At 61.7% G+C, this 18,881-nt stretch overlaps 3 protein-coding genes across 3 annotated transcripts in view; 1 reads left to right on the top strand and 2 right to left on the bottom strand.

Moving 5' to 3' along the window:
• Positions 1 to 18,881, bottom strand: part of MAMSTR (MEF2 activating motif and SAP domain containing transcriptional regulator) — a 164,281-nt gene that overhangs the window by 21,329 nt on the left and 124,071 nt on the right. The window lies entirely within an intron of this gene.
• On the bottom strand, positions 641 to 18,485 carry LMTK3 (lemur tyrosine kinase 3). Its single transcript, XM_056135857.1, is given in 18 exon segments — positions 641 to 1,174; positions 3,931 to 4,068; positions 4,241 to 4,376; positions 5,545 to 5,960; positions 8,726 to 9,929; positions 9,931 to 10,101; positions 10,103 to 10,189; positions 10,191 to 11,217; positions 11,525 to 11,674; positions 11,882 to 12,003; positions 12,080 to 12,164; positions 12,282 to 12,430; positions 12,656 to 12,743; positions 15,587 to 15,705; positions 16,140 to 16,216; positions 16,765 to 16,915; positions 17,159 to 17,292; positions 18,143 to 18,485. Coding segments are annotated over 18 exon segments (4,347 nt in total). The 5' UTR covers positions 18,219 to 18,485; the 3' UTR covers positions 641 to 1,157.
• The window catches only part of SULT2B1 (sulfotransferase family 2B member 1), a 62,010-nt gene continuing 60,489 nt past the window's right edge, over positions 17,361 to 18,881 (top strand). The window contains exon 1 of the mRNA XM_056135875.1: positions 17,361 to 17,674. The gene's annotated coding sequence lies outside the window, so the exon portion shown is untranslated. The remainder of the gene's footprint in view (positions 17,675 to 18,881) is intronic.

The following is an 18,881-nucleotide window of genomic DNA, read 5'->3' as shown; positions in this document are numbered from 1 at the left end:
GGAGCAGGCACTCAGGGACAGACCAAAGAAATGGGCAAAGGCCAGAGTTGAAGGTGGTGGGAGGTGGGTGATCCTGTGAAAGGTAGATAAACTGAGGGAGAACCATGGGGAGCAGTGTACCTGGGTGAATAAACTCTGGGGCCAGATGGTGTCATTCTGAGGGGTGTGGCCTGGGGCAGGTCACATCCATTTTAGGGCCATACCCAATGGTGCTCAGGTAGTCCACCTGGCTCTGCACTCAGAAATCATTCCTTTTTTTGGGGGGGGGTCACACCCAGTGATGCTCAGGGGTTTCTCCTGGCTCTGCACTTAGGAATCACTTCTGGCGGTGCTCTAGGGACTATGTGGGATGCCAGGGATTGAACCCAGGTTGGCGAGTGCAAGGCCAGCATCCTCCCCGCTGTACTATCACCCTGGTGCTATCACCACAGGTCATTTCTGAGTTCTCCCATTGTCACCCTGGGACTCCACCATGCTATGGGCAGGACAGTTCTTCAAGGGCAGGAGCTGACCCAGATGCTTCTGCATTCCCTGCTGGGAAACAGGCGCAGGTGATGGCAGTGGCTCCCAGCAGCCTCAGTCCCTGCATCTCTCCCCTTGGCACAGTCCCCCCACCCCCAAACACACACAGGCCCCCGCATTCCTCCAAAAAGTCATTTTTTTCTTTTTTAAATAATGTGAAAATGCCACGCGAAGGTTTGAACCAGGGGCCCTCTCTGAGGGGGCCGGGCTGGGGAGGGGGAAAAGGGGATCGCCAAGTTAGGGAGGTCCAAGCCCCCCCAAAGCTGCAGCCCCTGCCTGTTGCCAGGAGGGAGGAAGAAAGGGCCCCCGCTGGACCCCAGGGGCTCCAGGCCCAAAAGTTCAGTTCAGTTCAGTTCCAAGAAAGGTGGTTCTCCAGGGTGGGGGTGGGTATGAGAGGGGCTTCCAGCCTCATTTGGCACCAAGGGAGTCAGAGGGGTCCGGGGAGCCGTCAGGGGAGCTGGGGGGTGGGGGGCCAGGGCCTCCCGTTTGGCACATAGTGGGGGAGGGGGAGGCCTCAACCTCAGGGGCCTCCCTGGAGGCGGCGTCTGTGGTGGTGACAGTGGGACCATCATCCACAGAGGACTCTACCCTCAAGCCCTCTTCTGGGGGTGCAGGGGGGTAGAGGCTTCGGGGAGTCAGTTCTCCACGGGGCCTGAGGAGGGAGAGAAGGAAAGAAAAAGGGAATCAGGCTCAGACTCAGCTCGAGTGACAAATCCCAAAGCCCCTGGTGAGGCAAGATGCCCAGTCTCTGGTCCTCCTGGGCCCCCCACCTTGGCCTTGCCCCCACCTCCTAAAGCCCTTCCCAAGTAATTCAGCGCCCCCTGCATCCTATTTCTGCTGGAATCTTTCTGTCCACCTGCTTCTGGTGCAGGGCACTGGAGTGGCTCAACCTGGCCCCCTTGGCCCCCAGCAAACAGATCCCTGAGGCCAGGACTCAGTCCCACCATCCAGCCCCAGGCCCAGCACTAAGCACCCAATCACCGATGGAGCAAAGCTCCTGCCCATGTGCTTCCCCCTAAGCCTGGTCCAGGGCCCCTCCTGACAGGAGTGGATTCCGCATTCCACAGATCCTGAAATCTGAGGTCCAACGGAGACAGTCTCCCCCAGGACCAGGGGCGAGATCTCTGGGTCCAACCTACTTTCTTCTGTTTGCTTTTTGGGGAACCATGCCCAGTGGTGCTCAGGGCTCAGTCTTGGCTTTGCACTCAGGGATCACTCCTGGTAGTACTAGGGTGACCCTATGGGAAGCCAAGGATCAAAACTGGTGGGTTGGGTGCAAAGCAAATGTCCTACCCACTGTGCTGTCACTCCAGCCCCACCCACCACCCTTTGAGCTATTGTCACAGTCACACCATCAATCTGATGCCCAGGCCCTGGCCTCAGTTTCCCTCTGGAGCCCATAGCTAGTTGCTGAGTGCATAAGCCCATATGAGCACAGGGTCTGAGGGAGGAGGGCCTGGTCCTGTTGATGCAGCTCGTGAAACACAGCAAATGTGGGTTTCTGGGATTTAGGGCTGTACATTCTCTGCCCTGGTTCCCCCAATATCACTTTGGTGGCTGGCACTGCTGCCTGGGGCCTCACCCATTCCCTGGCCACTGTCCCCACACCCTGGACACACCCCAGCCTTGCCTGCGTTCTTTCCCTTCTCAACCCTCACCTGGGTCTCCTCCCTGGCTACTAGCCCGTCAGCTACCAGGGGACCCAGGAGGTATCTTCCTCCTGCACCCAGGGCTGATGCTGCCCCCCAGTTCCTGGTTCTCTTATCACACCCCTTCTCTCTGCCTGCACCCCACTCTCTAAAAAAGTCCTCGATGTGAACTAAGAAACTCCCATCTGGGGGCTGGAGCAATAACACAGCAGGTAGGGCATTTGCCTTGCACGCGGCCGACCCGAGTTCTATTCCCAGCATCCCATATGGTCCCCTGAGCACTGCCAGGAGTAATTCCTGAGTGCATCAGCCAGGAGTAACTCCTGTGCATCACTGGGTGTGACCCAAAAAGCAGAAAGAAAAAAAAAAGTAACTCCCTTCTGTTCTGGAAATTGGCCAAGCACCTCCTGCCTGGGCCTATGTTCCAAGTTGCCCCTCCCTCCACTGTCCTGCAATGGTCAACATTTAGGTCACTGCTTAAAGGGTCCTGGGACCTGCAGCATGGGTCATAGGCTGTGGCCATAGGCTCTGCAAGGCCCTGGCTCAGTGGCTCTTCCAGCACTGCAGGATTGTGAGGGCTGCGTGGGGCCCCGCATTCTGGTCTCAAGTGGAATCCCCGCTGTGGGAAGCGGCCTCAGTGGCTCTACACACAACCTGTACTAATGCACTTCCCGAGGGAGTGGCCTGTCACCCAGGTTAGGAGGACCAGATCCTTCGATCCCATTTCCTTCCTGTGGCCCAGTTACAGGCTCAACAACCCTGACTAAACACTTGTTCTACCGAGAACACTCAGAGACACAGAGAGGGAAAGCAGCTTGCCCTGATCACCCTGCCAGAACAGGGGCCATGCTGAGCCCCAAGGCAGGAGGAGGCAGAGCAGAAATGGAGCCTCCCTTTATTTATTTTTTTCTTTTGGTCACACCTCTGGGGTTACTCCTAACTCTGCACTCAGGAATTACTCCTGGCAGTGCTCGGGGGACCATATGGGATGTCAGAGATTGAATGCAGCCGTGTGCAAGGCAATCGCCCGACCCATTGTAGCCTGGAGCCTCCCTTTAGAATTTGGGTCAGGACTCCTCCCTGGCAGCTCCCTGAGGCTAGTACAGCAGGGAAGAGTCTGCTGTTCCCTGAATGTACAACAAGAGGCAGCAGAGAGCAGAGTTCCCCGGCAGCCTCGGCCTCAGCTGGGAGGTCTTCTGACTCCTGATAGCCACAATCCAGCACTGGCCCTGGAAAGCAGAGGTGAGGTGATCCTGTCTGGGCTGGTAATGAGACACCATGCCATATGAACTGCCACCGGAAGGAACCGACCCATAGTGCCGGAGGCCAGTCAGCTGTTATCAGCCCTATATCCTCAGGGTTTCCATATCTCAGTTTCCTCTTCTGCAAAATGTGCATGAGACTATGATCCACCCCCTGGCATAACGCGTCAGTATGTGCATACTTTATAATCAGCAGCAGTAACAAATTCCTACAATGGGGCATCCTGGCTGCATCTCTGCTCTGTGCTCCTTCTCCCTGTCTGCCCCTCGTTTACATTCTGCAGCAAAGAAAGGCAAGACCCCAGGGGAAACTGAGGCCCAGGCAGGTCGTGTGGGTATTCCAGCACATCTAATGGGCACCACCGGGTTGGATGCACTGCTGGACTTGGGAGGGGTCTCAGCGGTGAGTGGGCTGAAGGAGGCATGGGAAAAGAGACAGAGACAGAGACAGAGACGGCTGAGGAGGGGAGATTGGCGAGGTGGGGAGAAGTGAATACCTGCGGGTCGGGCGTCGGGAGCCCGGGCGGGGGGCCCCGGGGTCTCCAGCGCAGGCGAGACGGAGAAGCGGGAGAAGCACAGGGGGGGGCCTGGCGGGGGTAGGAGGGGGAAATCCTCCGCCCACTCGAAACTGCCTCCTAGAGAGAGGGAAGAGAGGATGGGGACCGGAATGGGGGGCGGTGAGATGTTCAGACCCTGCCCTGAGTCAGCTCATTGAAACAGCTGTTAGCCCCGCCCTCTTGTAAACCCCGCCCACAAGTCCCCGCCCCTTCCACAGACCCCGCCCGCCAGGTACCACTTCTTCCTCACCAAAGCCGCTGTCGTTGCTGGGAAACCCATCTCCGGGGGTGGCGGGATGGGGAGGCGTTGGGGGCGCTGGGGGTGTTGATGGGTCCGTGTCCCCCTCGGGAGGGCCCTGGACGCTCAGCTCGTTGGTTGGCGTCTCCTGGGAAGACAGATCAGGAGCAGCGAGAGGGGGTGAGCTATCACAGCCCACCCAGCAAATCCTACGACTGGGACTGCGGAGCCTCACCTACAGCTAAGCACCACTTCCTGTAGCACGGTCCACCGTGGCAGGCGTTTCTCCGTGCTCCTGAAGGCTCTCCTCTCTCACAGTGAAGCTAATACTCTCCTCTCTGGGATCGCCACTTACCTCCTACAGCTGGGCATGCGTGCAAGTCCAAAACCAGAGCTACCTGTTCTTATGGCCCTGCAAAATCCTTACCGCATCATGCGCCCGCGGGCCCTTTGCCCTGTCTCCTAAGCGTCAACCTTGACGTGTCTCCCCTCAAGCCCTCTAAATCTTCGCCCTGTTCTTACTCAAGACTCAAGACTTCACACCGGGCCCCAGGTCCATCTAAGACACGTCCCCCAACCCCTTTTCTCTGTTCAGTACGATTTCTCCCGAGTCGGTCCCTCTGAACACAATCCTCAACCCGGCTCGCTAAACTTGCCCCAACCAAGTTCATTATACCTTGCCCCACTCAAACTTAACACAACTCTCTTAAGTCCCATCAGCAGCCTCTCCCGTGGCTTGACACTCGTGGGTAACTTCTATTGGATCTAGGTCCAGTCCCTTTACCAGCACCTAACACCAGACCTACTCCCCACGACCTCAACATTGCCTCACTTGCATCTGTAGGCTCTGCGCTCTTGACCCAAACGCCTACTCTGGATACAGCCTCTCCATCACCCTCCACCACTACCTCCAGCACAGGCCTCTCCCTCTCCTCCCAGGACCTGCTCTGGACCTTGTCCTACTCCTGGGAATCTTCCCAGACCACGCCTCCAGACCCGCCCCTCTGGACCCCGCCCCAGGCAATGTCCAAGGCCCGCCCTCTGAAAGCCCCATCCCTCAGGGTCCCGCGCCAAGCAATTCCAAGACAATGCCCCAGGCATGCTCCTCTAAGGCCCTGCTCCCAAGGCTCCGCCCCAGGCAGCGCCCAGACCACGCCTCAGATCCGCCCATCTAGGGACCCACCCCCCACAAGGTCCCACCATACCAGCCCCCGCCCACTTCAGGCCCCGCCCCTCCGGCCCTCTCCTCTGGGCACGCCCACATCCGGCCCCGCCCTCCCGCCCCGCCCCCGGGGCGTCCCCTCCGGGCGGCTCACCTGGTCGAAGAGGTAGACGGTCACGTCCCCGTGGAAGGAGACCATCTTGCGCTTCCTCTCCAGCTCGCTGTCCTCGGACTCGTCGGCCCCGCGCGGAGACTTGAGCAGCCCCCGCAGCGGGCGTGCCGCGTCCGCGTCGGCATTGCTCACCACGACGGGCACCGGGGCTGCCCGCGCCCTCCCGGGGCCCCGCGGCCCCGCCGCCGCGCCCGCCGCCGCTGCCTCCTCGTCCTCCTCCTCGTCCTCGTCCTCGTCCTCCCCGTCCTCCTCCGCCGGCCCCGACGCTCCCGCCCCGCCGGCCTCCCCGCCAGCCGCCCCGGCGTCCGCGCCCTCCCACGGAGGCCGCCGCGGGCCCGGGCCCGGGAACGGCGTGAGCGTGAGCGGCGGCAGCGCCAGCGACAGCCGGGAGAGTTTGGCTGCGAGGTAAGAGACGCGGTGAGAGCCTGTCCCGGGGAAACTGAGACCCGCCCGCCCGCCCGTAGAACTCTGTGTTGTCGGGTAAGGCCCAGCCGCTGCCCTCGTGCACTACTGGGGCCTTTCCCCGCTTCAATTCCTGACGCCTCACCCCCCGCCCCTCGCAGTGTCCCCCTTTCCCACAAGTCAATTCAGGACCCAACTTTGCCCCGTGACCCAGCAGCCCCAGTGCCCTGGCCCTAGGGCCCCTTCATCTTCTGTTCCCCTTCATTCTTTTTGGGGGGATGGTGGTGGTGACACCCAGGGCTAACTCCTGACTCTGGTCAGGGGTCTCTCCTGGTACCGTCTGGGGAACCAAATGTGGTCTTAGGGATCAAGTCCAGGTGGGCCGCCTGCACTGCAAGTGCCCTGCCGGCTCTCCTATGGCTCTGGCCCCTGCTGCCTAATTCATGTGGAATTTACAGCCAGCCACGTGGGCGAGTCTAGCCTGGTCCTCACTTTCCCTCCCACCTCTGAGCCTTTGCCTGTGTCAGAAACTTGCTTTTCCACCTTCAGTCCTGCTTCTCCCCCCAGCCCCACCTAATGACAGGTTTGGTCAGCTGGGAACCACACAGGCAGAGTCCCCGGATCGAACCCAGGCGAGGGTAGGTGGCACGTGCCTGTCTCAAATTCTGCTTATGTGGCAATGTTGCCACAGAATAAAGACTGCCCCCCCTCCCTGGGTGGCACCCCCAAACCCCAAGCACATGGAGGACTCTGGTTTGGGAGGTTCATAAAGAATTGTTTCCTGTGGTATGCTACTGACCCTGGCACATTTCCTCTCTGGCCCATGTCACCAGACAGGATTGGGTCCTAAAAAGAAAAGGCCTTTTCCTAGCACTCCCAGATCTCAGCCTGCTGGCCAAGGAGGATGGCAGTTCTCTGGAGGACGAACGAAGCCTGCCCTGTTTGCTTGCTGTGTGCCCCTGGGCAACAGAACTACCTCTCTGTGCCTGTTTGCTCATTGGTAAGTGCACAGAGGCCACACTCATTCCTCCTAGTACATAAGTGAACCGTGTGTCCAAGCACTGCAGGCAGAAAGGTGACCGAGGAGGGTCACTCTCCTGCCCTCATCCACTCTGAGCCAGATGCTTTGGTCTCTTGTAACTCTCCTGAACGTGCCAGGCTACTGCCCACCCCAGCATGGTCCCCTCAGATCTTACACCTTACTGTCTCTTTGGGAGCGGGACGTGGGGCACGCTAAGCAGTGTTCATGGCTCTTTGCTCTGCACTCAGGAATCACTCCTGGCAGTGCCCAGGGGACCCTTGTGGGAAGCAGGAATGGAGCCTGGGTCGGCCACATACAAGACGTGTCCAACCCACTGTGCTATGTATCACTCCTTATCTGCTCAAAAGTCACTTCCTTGGGGCTGGAGTAATAGCACAGCGGGTAGGGTGTTTGCCTTGCACGCGGCCGATCCGGGTTCGATTCCCAGCATCCCTCGTGGTCCCCCGAGCGCCGCCAGGAGTGATTCCTGAGTGCAAAGCCAGGAGTAACCCCTGAGCATCGCCGGGTGTGACCCAAAAAGCAAAAAAAAAAAAAAAAGTCACTTCCTCATTGAGGCCTTCTCTAATTACCCATCTCTGGGTGCTGAGGTCGGGTAGGGACAGAGGGAGCTGTCAGGAGTTGTGGTCTCCAGGAAAAGGGAGGGTGACAGATATTAGAGATCCTGATTGAATGTTTTGGGGCTGGAGGAATATACAACAGGTAGGCTATTTGCCTTGCATGCAGCTGACCCATGTTTGATCCCCGACATTCTGTATGGTCCCCTGAGTACCTCCAGGAGCAATTCCTGAGTGCAGAGGCAGGAATAACCCCTGAGTATTGTCGGGTGTGACCCAAAAAGCCAAAAAAGAAATCATGAAGGCTTTCCCAGGCTGTGGGGTCTTGAAGGATGAATAGGAGTTTTTTGAGTTCAGAAAAAGAAATACCAAAACTCAGAATAGGAACCACAGGCCTTTCTAATCTTTTCTCAGCCTCAGGCCCCTAGGTCATCAAACTGTTTTCTATCCCCCAGCTTTCCTGCCATAGCACCCGAAAACTCCCCATACCAGCCTTGAGTGGTGGCTGTTCTAACACCATAGGCTTTGAGGAAGGGCCCAGCCTTGCTTCTTAGTACTCTGAACCCCAGCTACAGACCTGCTTTAGGGCCACACACAGTGGTACTCTGGGCTCAGTCCTAGCTCTGCTCTTAGGGATCACTCTCAGTTCGGGGATCAAACCTGTGTGGGCCACATCAAGGCCAGTGCCCTCCCTGCCATGCTATCTCCATCTGCTGATGCTGTGATGTCCCCCAGGAAATCAGGGGAGCCTTTCCCTGGTGGGACAGGACAAATCAGACCATCTGGCACCACGAAAGAGTTCCTAACTGGAGCTGAGACGGGGGCGCTGGCTAGGACAGAAAGTGCCTAACTCCTCACTAAGTGCTCCCCACCTGCTTCCTTCATTCCTGTGCACCACCCAGGCATCTGGAGGCTGGGCAACCCCTGTTGTAACTGAACTAGAGCCAGACCTTGGGCACCGGCTTTTATGGACCCGACCCTGAGCCATAGCAAACAAGGTCTCAGTGGCAGTTCTCTAAGGCCAGGACACAGAAGGTCACTGGTCCCTAGAAGCAGGGACTTGTGACCGCAGGCTTGACTGAAGACATCATCCACCCCCACCCCAGGCTCCCAATCCTCCCACCCCCCCATGCTGGCCCCATCCTGCCCACAGCCATCTCCTCACCTTTGATCTGCTCGCTGTTCCCCTGGGGGGGTCCCAAGTCTAAGAAGAGCCGTGGCATCTCGGGACCCTTCCTCTCGGGCGGCTGTGGGGCCCCGTCTCCGCTGGGTGCCGTGTCTCCGCCGGCCCTGCTGTCGGGAAACCCGGGATCTCCCTCGGGCGGCCCCTCCGGCCTGGCTTTCGGGGGCGCTGGCTCCGGCCTCCTCGGGGGTCCCTCCGGCAGCGGCGGCGGCGGCAGCGGCCTCGTGCTGTCTGCCCATCCGACCTTTGCGTCCACGCCGCTTCCGAGGCCGCCGCCGGGGGCCGTCCCCAGGGCCACTAGGGCTCGGCCCCCACTCCCGAGGTCCAGCCTCCCAGCCCCCGGGGCTCTCGGTGCCCCCCCAGTCTCTGGGGCTCTCCCCTCGGTCCCGGGTTCCGGCACCCCGCTCCTGGGAGCTGGGCCAGGCAGGCCAGGGGCTGTCTCCCCGCTGTTCCGGGCCAAGGCCGCTGTGCCGGGTGTGGGGGCTCTCTGCAGTGTGGTCTCGGGGGCTGGTCCCCCATTCTCCGGCGTCTCCTCCCAGGGCCCTGGGGCTCTCCAGGGCCCAGTCTCTGGTGGCCTCTCCGTGTTCTGGAAGAGTCTCGGGCCCCCATTCTCGGAGACCGTCTCCTCGATCTTTGGGGGTGTCAGCTCCCCATTCACCAGCACTTTCTCGTCTCTCTCGGGGGACCTCAGCTCCCCATTCGCCAGCGGTTTCTCCTTCCTTGGGGGTGTCAGCTCCCCATTCGCCAGCACTTTCTCTTCTCTCTCGGGGGACCCCAAGCCCCCATTCTGCACCACCTTCTCCTCGAGGCCCGGGGCTCTCTGCCCCCCGTTCTCCGACACTGTCAGCCCGTTCACGTGGGGGCTCGGGTCCTGGCTCAGGCTTGGGGCTCTCTTCCCACTGCCCGGGACTGGGGGGTCCCTGCTGGCCTCCGGGGCTCTGCTCGCCTTCCAGGGCCCCGTCTCGCGGGAATTTGGCCTCTTGTCCCCGAGGAGGTTCCGGGTCACGTCCTCCCGCAGTGACACCAGCAGCTGCTCTGTGCTCACCTGCACCATGAAGGCGGGCTTCTCCCGGGCCCCCGGTGCTGGGCGGGGACCCGGGTCTGGGGGTGGCCGGGGCGCTCCCGGGTCGGGGGGCTCGGGGGGAGCCCGCGGCCGAGGGACCCCTTCCTCCTCGGCTGCCCCCCCCACCGGGGAAGGCTCCCTCGGGGGAAAAAGGGGTCTCGGTCTCGTAGCCACTGTCCCCCGGCTTGGGGCCCGGAGATGATAGGCCTGAGCCGGGACTGGCCACGGCCGAGAGGGGTTCGGGGGACACGGCGGGGTCCGCGGGAACCCGGGGAGGTGGCGGCGGGGGGGGGGGGAGCGGGAGGTGGCCCCCGCCCGGGGTACTGGGGCGCCGCCGCCCCCATGAGGGGGTCCAGAAACTCGGGGGGGGCCGAAGAGGGGGGGGGCCAGGGGTAGGTCGGCCAGGGAGCCCCGCTCTGCCCTCAGGGACGAGTCGTCCTCCGGAGGGTGGGGGCAGCCGAGAGCGGGGTGGCCCCCCCAGCCAGCCACAGCTTCCCCCCGCTCCAGGGGCAGGCAGGAACAGGCACCCTCACGGCTGCACAGGGGACAGTGGAGGGGGCCCCGGCGGCTGGGCGCACCCCCCAGGCTGCTGCTATCCCCCCCGGGGGAGCTGCCCTCCTCCTCCTCCTCTTCCTCTTCCTCCTCCTCGGCCCAGGGGGCAGTCCCCCGCTCCCCCAGCACCTCGGCGGGGTCTCCAGCCAGTGTCTCCCCAGCACCGCGGCCCTCGGGGTCCCAGCCACTCAGGAGGAAGCTGCCGGCCGCGGAGGACTGGGCCGGGAAGGGCCGCGGCGCTGGGAAGAGGGGGGAGGCCCACGTCTCGGACACCAGCTGGGGGACCTCGGTGGGGGCCTGGGGGGCCTGGGGGGCAGGCACTCCAGGGTCTAGGGGGTCCCAGTCGTTGGGGAAGAGGGGTTCGGGTGGGGAGCCGTGCTCCTCCAGGCGGATGTAGTACTCGCTGCTGACCGAGGGGCTGCGGGCACTGATGACGGGCAGCACGCTGGGTGTGGACAGCGCCTCATAGAAGGGGTTGGAGGGGTTGGCGTGGGGCGCAGGGGGTGCCGAGGCAGGCTGCCAGGGAGGGGCGCCCCCACCACGGCCAGCCCCCCGCCGCGCCTTCTCCCACAGGCACTCGAGGTTCAGGCCGCGGCTGCTCTCGGTGACCGTGAGCACATCATCGGGGTCAGCGCCCGGGAAGCCGTCCAGGAGGGGGAACGGCGAGGACAGGGTGCCTGGGCGGGGGGCACTGTGCTGCGCAGGCCAGGGCCAAGGGAAGGGCCCATCTCGGGGTGGGGGAGGGGGCGGGGGAGGACGTGGGGGCCGCTCGGACAGCAGGTAGGTGAGCTGCAGCTGGAGGTCAGAGGCTGAGGGGCGCTGGGCGGGGGGCCGCCAGCAGGACTGCAGAATGTCGTACCTGGGGGGAGGGGAGAGTGAGAGGTTGGGCCTCCAAGGGGGTATGGGACCCAGGAGAGGGGACGGAGACCAAGAGAGGGGGCCAGAGACCCAGAGAGAGGGACAGGACAGTGAGTGAGGCAGCAGGGAAAACCAGGCAGCAGCGCCTGGGGACTTTGTGGAGAGGGGAGGGGACCTCCAAGGGCAGCTGCGCCTGTGCCTGCTCCCCCTGTCCAAGTGGCCGAAGCTGGCAGAAGGGGTGCGGGTGTCCCCACCTGGTGGCAGTGGGTGAGCAGGGAGAGAGGGTAGGGCCCTGGGTCCCCCCTCACCAGTAGTCAGCATAGGGCAGCTTGAGCCGAGGCCTGGCCAGCTTCACGTGCTGCTGCCGGACCACGAAGGCCAGGACCTCCTCGTCTGACAGGTGGCGGTAGGGCTGCGCCCCAAACTCAAAAAGTTCCCACAGGGTCACTCCTAGGGACCTGCAGGAAGCAGAGAGAGAGAGCAGAGCCCCCTCCTGGTGACTCCGGGGCCTCACAACCAGGTCTCAGTCTTGGTGCCCAACCAATGACAGCAGTGATGCCCGCCCCCGAGCCCCTCCCAGTCCTGGCCCCGCCCACACCAGTCAACCCCGCCTATCAAGCACCGCCCATCAGACCCCACCCTTGCCCATTGCCCCCGCCCCTCACCAGATGTTACTCTCCCGGCTCTGGTCCACCACCATGAAGGTGCCATGCAGCTCCCCCAGTAGCTCGGGCGCTGCCCAGCGCAGCGGGATCCACAGGCGCTCCGGGGTCAGGTAGTAGTCTTCCTGCAGGCCGTGGGTGGGCGGCGTGGTCAGGTGGGCCGGGACTCCCCACCCCCCACCGAGGGAGGGGGGTCCCCACCTTGTAGTTGCTGTGGGCCAGCCCGTAGTCTCCGATGCGCACAGTGAGGTCAGAGGTGAGCAGGCAGTTGCGCAGGGCCAGGTCACTGGGGTACAGGGTGGGAACCTTGAGGGGCCCGGGCTCCCCACTCCGATCCCTCCCGTCCCCCTCCCCTCCTCCCGTGGCCTTGTCGGTCTTTCCAGGGCTCCTCCCCAGGTATCACCTGTGCACGTAGTTGTGGGCGTGGAGGTGTGCCAGGCCGCGGGCGATCTCCAGGCCCATCCTCTGCAGCGTCCTCATGTCTCGAGGGGGCAGTTCAGGGGACAGGCCCTCAGGGGGCCGCTGGGCTCGTAGGTAACGCTTCAGGTCACCCTGGGAGGGACCGGGAAGAAGACTCAGCACCCAAGCACCCAGAGGTAAGGACAGTGGCAGCTTCTGCCCTCAGTGACAGCCCCCCAGAGTCTCAGTTTTCCTGGGTGCCCATTTCCAGGAAATGCATGAGAAATGCTAGTGACTGTCTTTGGGGCACCTGGTGATGAGATGGGACGAGAATGCTGTGCCGCCTCTGGACCCTGCTGCCCGCCCTGGGACCCTCACCAGTTGGCAGAACTCCATAATCAGCAGGAAGGGCAGAGTCTCCACACAGACACCCAGGCACTGGAGGACGTTGGGGTGCTGCAAGCTCCTGCAGGGGAGGGGTAATGACAGTCAAGAAACAGTCCCTCCCACTTTCCTCACCTGGGGTCCCCTCCTTGCAGCACCCTTCTCCAGGTCCCCATTCTGGATGCTGCTCATGCACTGGCCCTCCTGTCCTCCCCCCTTCCCTAGCTGGACTTCCTGCCACACTAATCACCTTCTAGATGCTCCCCAGCCTTCTCCTGGCCTCCCTGCCTCTAGCCTCTCCCTTTCTGTCTGTCTTGCTCTGTGCCACCCTGCTCGTCCTGCTCGCAGCTCTGCAGGGCTTCCCGCATCCCGGGATGAGCCTGACTCACTCCTCATGCCCTTCCTCTCCTTTCACCCCCCACTGGCCTGCAAACATCAAAGCCTGCTTAGGTGTCCAGGCCTTTGCCTCAGCATCCGCATCATCTCCTCCAAATACCAAGGGTGCCAAGTCAGGTGTGGGCCCTTCCTAGTTGTGTTCCCTCCCAGGGAGCCGCCCGGCTTCTCCCACCCTCCTGTTCCTCCACTAAAATGGGGACAGCAGGTGCTGGGCACCGCGCCCCCTAATGTCAGGGAGGGAACTACACAGACTCTCTGCCCCCATGGGACTGGGACCTAGATTTGAACCTCCCAGCACAGCCCGGCCCGTTTACTATCCCACTGCATGGCGACCGCAATTTTCCTGCCTCCTGACCTTTGTGCTCAAGGTCCCCAGTGCCTGGAGCACAGACCCCACCCTGCTCCTCACGACCCTCCCCTCCAACAGCTGGGCGTCCCCTCTGGTTTCCCCCCAACACACACACTGAGCCACACAGGGCTTTTCTGCCTCAGGGCACTAGTCCTGCCCTGAGATTTCCTTTTCTTCCTGTCTTTCCTGCTGGGAGGGACGGTGCTAGACTAGAGGTGTTCAGTGGGAAGGAAAGATTTTACCCAGAGCACCTGGGGAGCTGTGGGGAGAAACAGTCATTCTGCAAGTCCAGAGTGGCTGTAGGTGAGTGGTGGCTTGTTTTCCCTGGGACCTGGGCGGGGATGGGGGTCTGTGCCTTCCAGCCACATCTCTGAGACTGCCAGGACAGCATTATCTCCGGGGCTCAATGGGGAGCAAGAGGTTCCCATGTGGGGGGACTTAAAGCTGGTTGGCGCCGAGAGACAGGACAGTGGGTAAATCACTGGCCTTGCATGAGTCTGTCTGGCCCTGGGTTCAATTCCTAGCACATAATAGTCCCTCAGCGTCACTGGAAATGACTCCTGAGTACCTCCAGGTATGGCCCATAAACCTCCCCCCACAAAGAAGAGGGAAGCTGGGTGTCACTGCACCTCTCCTTAGCAAAGCACAGAAGGGCCACTTCTGTTCCCCAACACCTGCTGGGCAGGAGGGGCGTCCATTTAATCATCCCCACCTCCCAAATGTGCCCAGGGTCACACCCGAATAACAGTGGACTTGTCCTCAGAGTGTCTGACTTACTCAGCAAACACTTTGTGGGGCACAGTGTGGGACCCCTAGCTGCTGGTGCTGCACTCCTGCCAGAACTTTCTAGAAAAGCTGTAAAGGTGGAAATGGTGGAGATCTGAGCTCATTGGGGACCCACTGCTGTCTGCCGCTGCCCAGACCCTTGAAAGGAACCCAGGGTGGGTAGTGGGTGCTGAGTGGGCCCAGGGAGGCCAAGAGCAAGTGGATGCAGGACATGGTGACAAAGAGGCCACCTAGAGTGGGTATGGTGGAGCATCCTAGGGCACTCCTTTTTTGGGGAGGAGGCAATTCGATTTGCTCAGGGATCACTCCTGGAAAGGCTCCGGGGACCATTTGGGGTGCCAGGGACTGAACTCAGGTGCAAGGGAGGCACCCTCCCCACCGCACTATTGCTCTGACCTGACACCCCTCTTTAGAGCTGAGAGAGGCTGTGTCAGTGAGGGGCAGAGAGATGGGAAGGGAAGAGGGGCAGGGAGCCATTTGAGTGCTGGGACCTGACCACGCCCAGTGATCATCTCTGAACAGCACCTTATTAGTTTGGTTTTTCTGGGCCACACCTGGCAGGAGAGTGACTCCAGACTCAGTGCTCAGGTGTCAGCACTAGCAGGGCTCAGGGAATCTGCGTCGGGGTGGGATCTGGGCCTCTTGCACAGAAAGCCTGAGCTGAGCTGTTGAGCCACGTCTGCTGCCCCTCAACATTGCTTATTTGGGGAGGGGCTGAGGGGGGTCCATCAGAGTGGATCTCAGGAGGCCTGGGGGACTCTCCTAGTGATTCTTAGCCAGCCCGGCTGATGGGTCAATGAGAGGGTTTGAGGGTGCAGTGCTGCTCAGGGCCTGCAGTGCTGGGAGTGACCCAGATCACCACAGTGGTGCTGGGGGCATCAAAACTGGATGGGCAGCAAACGCTGCTCCCCTACCCTGTGCTATCTCTCCAGCCTGTCAGTCAACAACTGACACAGCCCATCATGGGCATTTTTAGAACAAATGCTTCTCTGACTCTTGGCTCTGAAATCTTTGTGGGGAGAGATGAGCAGGGGGAGGACTGGAGGCAGAAGGAGACTAAGTTCCTCAGTGGTCTCCTTAAGGACCTGCCCAGGACACTGCCCAGGGTGCCTCAGGGTCTCCCTGACCAGCCTCTACATAAGACTGCACTCCCCTGACCAGCCTCTACATGAGACTGCACTCCACTTCCAGAAGAGACTGAGAGTGGCAAGTTTCCAAGTCACTCAGCCTCTGACTTTACTTGGAGCTCCCAGCAGAAAAGGATCTCAACCAAGTGACAGAGCCAGGAACAGGCGACTGGGGGACTCGGAGCCAGTTCCGACCGTTTGCTACTCCAGGAGACCAGGACCTGGCCATTTGGTTCTGAGCCCACTAACGCTATTAGATTCTAATACCTGTAGGGCTGGGCTTCTGCGATGAACTTGCGCTGTTCCAGGGGTCCGGCGCTGGCTCTGAGCTCCTTCACCACCACCTGGGCTGGGGTGTAGTCGGAGAAAATCTCTCCCAGGATCACCTGGTCAACAGGGGAGACCAGAAGTCATATACGGGGTCCCCAGCCTGTCCCTGGACACCATCTGCACCCAGCCCCGCTGGCCCCTGCATCTCCCACCTACCCTGGTTCCCCATCAGCTGTGGGGGAGCAAGACTCACGGGCCCAGAGTCCGACGGACGCAGGGAAGGATGGAAGTATGGACAGACGCACGCGTGAAGAGTCGGGTGGCCAGGCGGTGTGGTCAATGGATTGAGGAGGGAGGCGCTGACCGACAGATGTTGGGGGGCATGAGGGGTAGGAGCAAGTGAGAGGTGAACAGAGGTGAGGGCAATGGCTGGGCTGAGGGGACAGGGGGTGGTGAGGGCTCAGATGTGACGTGGATGAACACAGAACAGGAGCACAGCCAGAATGAAGCGGACCCACCGCCTCTCCCTCCCACCCCCAGCCCCACTCACCTTCCCAAACCAGCCACTCCCTATCTCTTGTAGGTAGCTGAGATGCTGGCGGCTAAGGCCCAGAGGGGTGGTCATGTCTGGGGGTAGGGGGGAAGAGGAAGACCCCCTGAGCCTCTCTCTTCCCTCCCAAGTGTCCCGGACAACCTCCAACTTCAGTGGGGATTGGGATGAGGGTCAAAGCAGATAGCATTGGCTGACCAGGACAGTACATAATAAGATCTCAGCCTTCTCATTGGCTGATCTGACAGTCCATAAAGGAATTGCAGCCTCCTCATTGGCTGCATTGATATTCCATAATGGGATCACTGCCTCCTCATTGGCTTCCCGCTAGATAGAGGCGTCCAATCCGTGCTTCCTTTGAGTGTCTCAGGAGCCTATAACATGACTTCAGCCTACTATTGGCTGCCTCCCTGATGTAGATGCAGGGGGATCTCCCAATTCACTGCCCCACAAGATCCCCCACCCCCACCACAATCCAGGATTTAGAGTAGGGAGGCTTTTGGAGCGCCTACAGTTTTTCTTGTAGGCTCGGAGGCTCCCTGCCCTGCCGCTCCCCTTGGCCCGGTTCCCCGAGACCAGCCGGAGATGAGGTCCCAGGGAGCCCCGTGAGGAGGGGGGGCGGTACCTGAGTGTGCCGGCTGCGGGGCGGGCATAGGCAGGGAGACTTCAGCCAGCGGGAGGATGTAGACATCAGGCAGCGACTGTGAGGAGGAAGTCTCCTCCGCCGGGGGTGTGTACTCCCCGGAGCAATCCTCACCTTCGGGGTTCTCAAACTCCTGTTACCGGCAGGAGGACGGGACCGGAGAACAGATGAGGCTGAAACTCGCCGCTCTGGCTCCTGACCCCCAAGCCCAGCGCAGTTTGCAGTTTTCCATCCTAAGACCCTCCCTCTGCCCCACGCCCCCCACTTTCTAGCCGTAAGTTCAGGTTCCCTGGGACTTTCAAGTGACTGCCCCACCTGGGGTGAAGGAAAGAAACCGTCCCCATCAGTACTATCCCCCCAGCACCCCGAACCTCACCTTGAAGCCCACATCGCCTCGTTTGCAACATAGACAGGTGAGGAGGAGGAAGACGAAGGCCAGCAGGCCAGAGCAGGAAATGAGAACCACGGCATAGGGGGGAGCCAGCGGGGCCTGGCCTAGGGTGAATCCATCTGCGGGCACAGGGCTTGGCTGGAGTCCCACCCTCAATCTCCCCCAACCCCCGACCTGGCGCCCGGACTCCACGCCCCTCCTTCTCGGCCGGTCCCGGACTACGACTCCCATAATGCTCTGTGCCCAAGGGGTCCCCTTGACCAGGGAGACGGATGGCCCGGGGTGTTATGGGAGTTGTAGTTTGAAGCTTCTCAGGTGGTTGGGTTGGGGGTGGGGTCCCTCCTCTGCCCCCCCAAACTGGGGGACCCCACACCCCATCACCTCGCCCCTGACTTGGGTGAATTCCAGAGAAGACTGAGGGAAAGAAGAGGCACACTGGAGTCAGAAGCACTGAGAATTTGAAATACGCTCCCACGGATAGCCTCAGCACCCCATATTTGGGTAAGAGGATGCACCCCACAATTGCAGGCTGGGAGACGCTTCCTACCCTATGCTGCGCCCCTTGATTTGGGGAGGGGCTGCTACCTGTCTGGAGCACACACATGTCCTCTACTCGCCTGCCAGGCCCCAGAGAAGGGGACTCCGCAAGCCTCCGGTCCATCTCCCCCAAAGCCAGAGGCAGCCTCCGGAGCTGGGTCCCCTCCCCTCTGAGCCCCCAATTTCTCCCCAGCCCTGCCTGCACACACATGCGCGTGCACACACATGTCGCCCTGATAGACCCCCTCCCCACAGCCCCCAAGCTGCCTCCCACAGGCCCCGTCCGCATCGCTGTGGGGCCCCGGCGGCAGGGACCAGCGCACACAGCAATCGCGACCCTGCTGAAGCCCCGCGGTGGGCCCGGGGGTCGAGGTAGCGGCCACGGGCCGCCGATGGCCAGACAGACGGGTGGATGGGCGGATGGACACTCACCAGGGTGGGCCGGGGACGCCAGGCAGCCGGAGGCGGAGACGGCCGCGAGGAGGGTGAGGGCGCCTGGGGCAGGCATCTTGTCGAGGGAGGAGGGAGATGGAGGTGGTGGCGGCTGGGGAGGAGGGGGGGCGGGCCCTCAGCCCCCAGCCATGGGGACCGGCGCGACCCTGGCCTCCCCCGGGCCCAGGAGAGGGGCAGGAGACGCAGGACAGGGGGAGGGAGGGGCTGCTGGCTGCCTCAGGGACCCCCCTCCCCCTCCTTGAAGGGATAGACAGATGAAGGGATGGAGAGGCGGACAGGAGAGGAGCTGGGGTGCCGGGGTTGCTGGGGTGGGGGGGGTGAGGGTAGGCTGGGGTGGGGGGGAGAATGCGGCCCCGCCCCCGAGGGCAGCAGGGATTGGGGGAGCAGAGAGCCTGTCAGAGGAAGGGTGGGAGGAGGGAGGATGGAGGGAGGATGGAGCGTTGTCATGGCAACTGGTTCCCCTGTAGCATTGGCTGCCAGGAGGGAGGGGAGGGGGAGGAACAGACAGGGACCAGGAGACCCTGGGTTGGGGGGAGGATAGCGCAGGGCTCCCTGAGCCTGGACCAGACACCGCTGTGCTGTGCCACTGGCATGGACACGTGTGCCCCACGCCAAGATGCGACTGTCAGGCGCCATCCGCAGCCCACACAAGGCTGGCACACATCGCAGGGACCTTTTAAGACAAACACATTCTCTACAAAGGTGGACAGCCATCGGC

This window comes from Sorex fumeus, unplaced genomic scaffold, assembly GCF_029834395.1.
Source record: "Sorex fumeus unplaced genomic scaffold, SorFum_2.1 ptg000122l, whole genome shotgun sequence".
Taxonomy (NCBI): domain Eukaryota; kingdom Metazoa; phylum Chordata; class Mammalia; order Eulipotyphla; family Soricidae; genus Sorex; species Sorex fumeus.
The sequence above is the reverse complement of the archived record's forward strand: the minus strand, read 5'-3'. Positions and strand labels throughout refer to the sequence as shown.